General features: G+C 35.5%; 1 protein-coding gene across 1 annotated transcript in view; it reads right to left on the bottom strand.

Moving 5' to 3' along the window:
• LOC107623032 (lanC-like protein GCL1) overlaps positions 1,039-8,893 on the bottom strand; it is a 9,106-nt gene continuing 1,251 nt past the window's right edge. Inside the window, exons 3-5 of the mRNA XM_016325157.2 lie at positions 4,812-4,923; positions 2,326-2,796; positions 1,039-1,496 (exon numbers count right to left, since the gene is read on the bottom strand). Of these exons, the coding sequence (XP_016180643.1) occupies positions 1,164-1,496; positions 2,326-2,796; positions 4,812-4,923 (916 nt within the window). The 3' untranslated portion in view covers positions 1,039-1,163. The remainder of the gene's footprint in view (positions 1,497-2,325; positions 2,797-4,811; positions 4,924-8,893) is intronic.

Below are 8,893 nucleotides of genomic sequence, written 5' to 3'. Positions count from 1 at the left end.
AAATTTAACTTCTGTATATTTATGTATGAATATAAAAATTAAACCTAACAATTATAACTATTTTAACTAATTTGTTGTCAAATGAATGCTACTTAATTACTAAACAGTGCAACTAAATATCCTTTAAGAATGATTTTTTTATTCAGCTTTTAGAAGAGAGAAAAAATAAAAAATAAATAACTTTCTTAACTTTTTGAATAACCAATATCATAAAAATATTTAAAAAAAAATAATATATTATTAAATTTAAAGACGGAACAAAATTAAAAGAGAAAAGAACAAATCGATCTTTGACTTTTTGGTCCGCCAACATTTAAATTTTTGAGGATTTAAAAATATATTTAAGTCTCTGACTCTCTTCAAAATCTGGGCATATTGATCCTTGAATCTGATTTGTTCAATTTTAAAAACTCTCTCACGTGTGCATTCATATCAACCAGGTCAGTATAAACGGAATTATGTTTGATTTTAATTTTTCTGTTGAGTCTGACAGAACCAAGTGAACATAAAATCTTAATATATTTAGATTTTGAAAATGTTAGAGACTTAAATGTATTTTCAAATTTTCAAGACTTAAATATCTGCGGATCAAAAGGCCAAAGAACTTTTTTTCCATTTTTCTAAAAATTTAAAGAATAAGTAATATTTTCATTACTAAAAACATTGATTTGGTGATAGGTTCTTCATTCTGACTCAGTTCAAAATTTTTTAGTTTTTGTTCCCAATACATATTATTTAATATTTTTGTTGTCTACTAAAGGTTGTCGTTAGATGTGATATTGTTGTTCAATAAAGATAACTTGAAAAAGACAACTTCACCATACATTATACTCCAATAACTTTTCTTTTCATTATTTTATTTTTCTTAAAGTTTTTTTATCAGAACAGAACACCTGATTATTATACTTAGAACTTTTTACTTCAAAAAATAAAAACTAAAATTCAATTATTAAATAGATTACAATTATTTACATATTCGTATTTCACATACTTCCTACCGAAATTATCAACTATGAAAATAACGAATTTGTAAGCGAGTAATCAAAAAGAGTACTCCAATCTTTTTAACATATAGCATGATCTAAACTTATAGCATAGTGTAACCCCACTATGTACATTACACAATTTAATAATAATAACATAAAACGAATCTTAGCTTCATTCTATAATTCATAACATGGAAATCTAGAGTTATGAGGTGCAACAAGATCAAACCAGAGGCATGCAGTTCCAGCAATACCTTGGAAGAGGGAATAAGCATTTCCACCATCAGCACCAGCAATAAGAGAACTTCCATTGCGGTACAAGAAACATGAGAAGACTTTTGCTCTCTCTTCGTAGATCTGTTCTTTGGTTAGTCTGAAGAGCGAAAGGAAGCCGTAGGCGTTTCCGGCCACGCCGTCCGCAAGTCCTACCTTCTTCACCAGGCCACTCTTCCACACTACTTCCCCCGCTTTGATTGCCGCGTCTCGGAGTTCTCTGTCATTTGGAAAAACCTGCACACACTCGAGCACATAACTTACTATCCATTTCGACATTTCTTTTACTAAGATTAATTTCAGACAACTGTGCTAGTGGAAACCAAAATTAGCAATCCGTATAGAATACATATTATTGAAATAAAAAATACACATTAAAATAGGTTAAATTACATATATTTATATACAAATACATAGTCTATGATTTTTTTTTCTCCCAAGCACTTTTGAATTTCAGATGCAGTTATGTGTATTCAATAGCAACAATAAAGAAATCAAAAATGAATTATATTATCTAAAATGGTTGAATTCAAAATAATAATGATAGGGAGACGATAATCCAAAATTAATTTATTTAATTAAACATCTGTAATTTCATATATGTAACATTTGTAGTTACATACTTATTACATATAAATTATTTATTTCGACAATAATTAAAAAATACAAAACAAAAAAAAAAATTGGACTGATTTTTATTCTCCCGAAACATTTTTGAATTCAAAAAACACAATTATTTTTCATTCACAAGAATTTGAAACATTCACCCAAAAAAAGAGTACCACACCACTTGTTTAAAATTGATTGAATGTTGTACTAGAAAGAACCTATAAAAAATTCACAGGATCAAACAAATTTTAAGTTAAGGAAGCTAAATCTCATATAGGAAATCATTTTCGGGCATAGTAAAAGTTTTCTAGAGTAACAGATTACTCAAGCATGATTCCTCTCGATGCTTAATTAACTTTTACAAGTTCCAACAACTATTCATATCACACAAATGTTATACCAAGTAGGAGTAACTCTCTTAGAAAAGGTTAAATCAAATGAAATCAAATCCTATTACCTCTGCTGCTTTGGACAGAGTAATGGCCATGCCGGTTGCGCCATGACTCCATTGCACCAACTTATCCCTTGGATTCCCTTCGCTCGACGGATAGTTGCCACTATGAGGGAACCGTTTACTCATCAAGTACCTTAAAGCTCCCTTCACATCTTCGGCATCCTCGCCGGGAAGTGGAAAATGGAGCAGCACATGCAGGATTCCGGCTAGGCCATTCGCTGCGCCAAGGTACCTCGTCCCATGCCATCGATACATCAATGGACAGTCCTTAATGTCGGAGGCTCCTGCCCTACCTCCGGCCAACATTGCATCGATAATTGGCATTAGAATATCGCTTGGAACTGCCTCGTCTCCTAGGTACTTGTTTATGAATAGCGCGGCCCATAAGAATCCGGCGCGGCCGTATAGAAGATCGTATGACATTCCAAAGCCACCTTCCTCAGGTCCAACAGGCAGGGCTCTCTCTTTTGCAACCTATGAATTGAACGTATGTATACCATGCACATGAATATAGAACAAGTAAATAACAAATTATTGTGCATAGCATAAAATTTCACTAATTTACATATACACTAAGGTAAGGTAGTTAGGTAGATTCTAATATGTTTATGTTTAAGTGACTACTGTAACTATGTAAGTCCTGTTAAAATTAAAGTCACATCTTTTTTTATATTTTGGTAACTTTTTTTTTCTTAGTAACACTTTTTAAAAAACGTCGTCTAACGATATGAAAATGTTACTTTAACTTTAGCGACACTTTTTAGAACACCATAATCATCATAACATAGTCATACTAGAATGATCCGTGTACTTAATGTGTAGTATATATATAACAATTCTACTATGGCTAGTATATATGGTGATTATAAAATTTTGATAACTAGTATATCTAAAATTAAAATCACACTTTTTTTTATTTGAAAAAACTTTCTTAACTTAAAAATAAAAAGAAATAAAAAAGGTAAAAAAAAATGTAATCAAATTAAAAGTGTTACTAAATAGTAAAAAAAAATGTAACATTAATTTTAACCACATTTGTTAAGTATTGTTAAAATTTCATAGTCACCATATTCACTATAATAATAGTCCCCATAGAATTCATGTATAATATGACTTTTAATGATGTGATTGCAAAGCTAATCAACGAAAATATTTTTCGGATATTCAAAAGTGTGTCTAATGTTTTGTTTTGATTTTTTTTTCCTACGATATTCTCCAACCCAGCAGGTCAAGAACTAATCCGTCACGGAGGGAACCCAGCAGGTCAAGAACTAATCCGTCACGAATTGGAGCTTTGTTTAAGAGTTTGTCGTTGGTCAATGAATTGCTGTATGCACAAGTCGGGATACAAAGTGTGTCTAATGTAACCGAAGAAGATCCAAGTATAAAGACAAGAAACTGTGTTGACATTAAAGCCACGCTAAAATTCAAAGGTGGTAAAGTGAATGCAGAGTTAGAAAACACTAGTTTGGATCGTCAAAGATAATTTCATAACGATGTATTTGGAAGATAGAGCGATATGATGGGAAGAGAATTATCATGATGAATTCTATATATATATCAAATTCATGCATAAAATTTCCCAACCAAACATATCTCTAAAAATTACGCGCAACTATAACTCTTGATATTATTAAATCCAAAATAAACAACTAACTAAAAAAGACTCAATAAATTACATGTTATGCGAACTAATTGTCTAATTAAATTTACTTAGAGGCTAGAGCATGCATGATGCCAAGAAAATGAAAATTACTATTGTGGACCATGCTTTCTACCTACCTGCTCTACTATGAAATCTTATATGGTCCTCCACGTATCTTTTCTAAATCGAGAAAAGGACAACGACTCACTTAAAGAGTAGGCCCCAGTATCCAGAAAACAGAAGGTTCAACAAGTGTATCAACAATTGAAAGTTTGCTAATAATGATTAATGAATGTGGAAAGAATAAAGATATCGACTATTATTCATACACAAAAAATAAACAAATAAATAAATTATGCTACATTGAAAAAAAAAACATTATCAATTAATTAGAGTATCAGTCATCGATATCATTTTTCATAACAGAAAATGTAAGAAACCAACTTTTAATTAATTTACATTAGCCAACTTTAATATTTAGATTTATAATTTAAGATTTAAAATTAAAAAAATTTAATTTAAAATCTAAAATTTTAATATAAATAAAATAATTTAAAAAATAAATAAATATTGACTGAAAAAAATAAATTAACTATCATCGTTCAAAAAACAAAAGGCAAAAATATTTAAAAAGGAGTGCTAGGGAGCCAGTAACTTTTGTGATTTGTAACTATCAAATAATCATCAATAATGATTTTAATAGTGTGAGATTGTTGTGAGATTTCATCCAATGACTGACTTTTTTTTGCTGGTTACATGCTGGCCAAAATTTAAAAAAGTTGCTGGTCCGTATACTTCTCCATATTTTAAAAATGATATCATAAAAACGTGGCGGAATTGTTACCTCAATGAATAGACCCAAAAACAGGTCACGCTTCCGAGAGTCCCCCATGTAATTAGCGACAACCGCACCAAGCGCATAAGCTCCTCCTCTTCCACATAAAAACGTCACGTGCCTGCAATAGTATCAGTATCTTATATTATATCTCTCTGAAATCAGTTGTTTTGTTTCTTTTCCTTTTTTTTTCCCTCTTAAAATAACATGTCAACTTCACTTAATTTTAACTAACGTTGCATACAATTACTTATCTTAATTTAGTAATCAATTATGCTAGCATAAGTTCCTGTTTAATTAACTTGTGCATGTTTTAAGTGCGGACAAAAATTGAACTATATATATATGGTATTACTCCTGTTTGGCAGTTTATATATATATATCCACACGGGGAGTTTATTTGGCTCTCATTTGCTGAGTATGTTATAGAAATCATTTTGCTCAAAAATTGCTTTTGTTCAAAATGGTATATTAGAAAGGAAATGCACTGGAAACAGATGTCTCGGTCTAAGCATGCTGCAAACATGGATAGGAATACCAGATACTTTCATAACATTGCTTCGGCCAGAAGACGGAATAACAGGATTGATGCTCTGATGTTACATGGAAGACTTGTGCGGAATCAGGAGAGAATAAAAGGTGCGATTAGAGGGTTCTACAAGGATTTATATCGACAGGAATATGTTCCGAGGATTGGAATCAGAGATGGTTAGTAAAGTGTATCCATAGGGATGAGGCTGAAGCTTTAGAAGTGATGCCGACGGATGGGGAAATTAAGGAGGCTGTGTGGGACTGCGAATCTTCCAAGGTCCCAGGGAGTGATGGGTTTAACATGAACTTCATAAAGAAATGCTGGGATGACATTGGGCCGGAATTCACTGCTGCGGTAATGGGGTTCTTTCAAAGTGCGAAATTGCCAAAGGATGTCAATGTAACGTGGGTGACACTAGCTCCAAAGTTTGAAGGTGCAAAGGAGGTGAAGGATTTTAGGCCGATTAGTATGGTGGGGTGTGTGTACAAAGTGATTTCGAAAGTGTTGGTGCACAGGATGCGATCTGTGATGTCGGGACTGGTTGGAGAGACTCAGACTGCATTTGTAAAGGGAAGAAAAATTCATGATGGTGCACTCATAGCCTGCGAGACGGTTCATTGGCTGAAGACTCGGAAAAAGTCAGCAGTCATTATCAAACTGGATTTTCAGAAGGCCTATGACAGAGTGAGATGGGATTTTGTTGACATTGTGCTACAGAAAATGGGCTTCGGCCAAAAATGGAGGAGCTGGGTGAAGGAGTGTGTTACTACGGCCACCATGGCAGTCTTGGTAAACGGGGCACCTTCCAAGCCATTCAAGATGGAGAGGGGACTAAGACAAGGGGACCCACTTTCTCCATTGCTATTCGTATTAGTTGTAGATGTGTTGCATAGGATGTTGGGGGAGGCTGTGAGGAATGACCGCATTGCTCTACTGCTGGTAGGGGGAGATCTTATTGAACTGTCACACCTACAATTTGCAGATGACACTATTTTATTCTGCCCGCCGGAGACTGAAACAATTGTAAACTATAAGAGACTGTTACGGTGCTTTGAGTTGATGTCTGGGCTGAGCATTAACTTTGATAAATCGAATCTGATATCGGTGAACTGTGAGCAAGGATGGATTGATCAGGCATGTGGACTGCTGGGATGCCAACAAGCTTCTCTACCGGTTAGATACTTGGGAGTTTCTCTAGGTGCGAATCCGCGCTTGGTGAAGACTTGGAAACCAATCATTGATAAGGTGGAACAGAAGCTGAGTTTGTGGAAAGCCAAGGTTTTGAATAAATCAGGTAAGCTGGTCCTTATCAAATCGGTGCTGAATAGTCTCCCCATCTACTACCTTAGTCTATACAAGATGCCGAAGGCGGTAGCGGACAAGCTGATTGCTTTACAACGGAACTTTATGTGGTGCAGGGAGAACGGGAACTATGGTATACCTATGGTAAAGTGGGAGATAGTTCAGGCTCCAAAAAAGGTTGGGGGATTGGGGGTTGGTGATGCAGTGCTGAGAAACACAGCGCTTCTGTTTAAGTGGTGGTGGAGGTTTTCAAAGGAGGATTGCCCGCTGTGGAAGAAGATTGTGTGTTCATGTAATAAGTTGAACCCGAATGTCATGTTAGCAACTCAGCCTTTACCAGTAAAGGGTGGCCCTTGGAAGGACATATGTCAGCTGAATATAAAAGAACCGCGGATTCGTGATAAAGTGGTAAGTGGACTGGCAATGGTATGCAGACTCGATTTTGGGAAGATAACTGGGTTCAAGGTGGTACTCTGAAAGGAAGTCATCCGAGACTCTACTCTATTTCCAGTCAGCAAGGACTTGTCATCGGGGAGTGTGGTTTTTGGGATGGGCTTGATTGGATTTGGAATTTTCAATGGAGGAGGGCGCTGTTCCAATGGGAGCTGGAGCTTGTCAATCAACTGCATGAGAGGTTAAGGCCAGTGAGGTTGTCATCAGGTAGGGAGGACAATGTGGTGTGGAAGTTTGAAAATAAAGGTATTTTCTCTACTAGTTCTGTGATCCAGGCTATACAAGCGGAGACATTATCAGCTGAGATAACGAGTTATAGCTTCACGAGTTCCATTTGGAAAGGTTTCGTTCCTCCGAGAATTGAGCTCTTTGGGTGGTTTGTGCTAGTGGGTAGAGTTAACACCAAGGAGCGGCTGACTAAACTAGGAGTCAACATTCTGGGGGATAGTATGTGTGTACTGTGTACCAAGGAATTAGAATCTGTTGAGCATTTATTCCTTAGGTGTGAGGTAACATGGCAGGTGTGGTGCAAGTGGCTGAGGTTACTAGGAAGGGAGTGGGTGATTCCCGGAACTGTTAAAGAAATGTTTGAGAGTTGGCATGGAATGCATAATAGACAACAGGGGAAGAAGATGTGGATGTCAGTGTTCTTTGCAGTGATTTGGAACATCTGGTTGGAACGGAATGCACGAATCTTCAAGAATGCAAGAGCAAGCCTGGAGGTCATACACACAAGGACGTTGATGAGCTACACGGAATGGAGTGGTGGTGATCCTGGAGGAGGATGAGAGTACTGGGAATAGTAGGGGTTGGTTTATTTGTTGGTAGCTGGTTATGTGTCTTCTTTTTTCTTTTATTTGCTCCACTTTAATGTGTTGAGCTTCCTTTGTTTCAAAAAAAAAAAAAAAAGAGATAAATATAAAGTAAAAGAAATATTGAACCTGATGAAGAGTTGAATCCTAATCCTAAAACCTAAGAGAGAGGAGAGAACCTCTCTCTCTAAAACTACATCTAATCCTAAAATTGTGTATTGTGAGCTTATTTTTATGAATGAATGGATTTCCCTACTTTACAGCCTCTAATCTGTGTTTTCTGAGCCGAAAACTGGGTCGAAAACAAAAAAAAAAAAAATACTAGGTAATCTCCAAATGATTTTGCTTGAGGGTAGGGCTGGCAATATATACTCTACTCGCAGGAACTCAACCCGTACCAACTCGTTTGGATAGGGTTGTCTATCTTACCCGCGGCGGATAAGGTAGGTGCGGTACAAATTTGCCTACGGATAAAGTAGGATATGGGTTCAGAGTATACCCTACCCTACCTTACCCTACCCGCACCCCTAATATATATATATATATAGTGAAAAAAGTGAGTGTTGAATTCACAATCTTCCTCTTATAAAAACTTGAAATAACCACTTGTGGGTAGAATCGAGTAGGGTAGGATTTAGAACTTTAAGGTGCGAGTAGGATTAAGGTTGAGAGATTCTCAACCCGTGAGTAAGATAGAGTAGAATTTTAAGAAAATTTTTAACTCGCTGGTAAGGTTAGAGTAGAGTCCAAACCCTACCATATCCTACCCGTTGCCAGCCCTAAGCTGTACCACAACCTGAAAACGACAATGCATCCCATATTATACCATGTCTTGTGTGTTATCAATTTCTACATTAATATTGGGTTAATTACTTACACCTATTTTTCAGACAATAAAAACATAAGTCCATTTACTACTAAAAAAAATTATAAACGAATTGTCAATTTTTAGTGAACAAAATATATAAGCAAAGTTAATAAAATATTCAAAT

This window comes from Arachis ipaensis, chromosome B10 (genome assembly GCF_000816755.2).
Source record: "Arachis ipaensis cultivar K30076 chromosome B10, Araip1.1, whole genome shotgun sequence".
Taxonomy (NCBI): Eukaryota; Viridiplantae; Streptophyta; class Magnoliopsida; order Fabales; family Fabaceae; genus Arachis; species Arachis ipaensis.
This window is presented reverse-complemented; position numbering and strand designations above follow the sequence as displayed.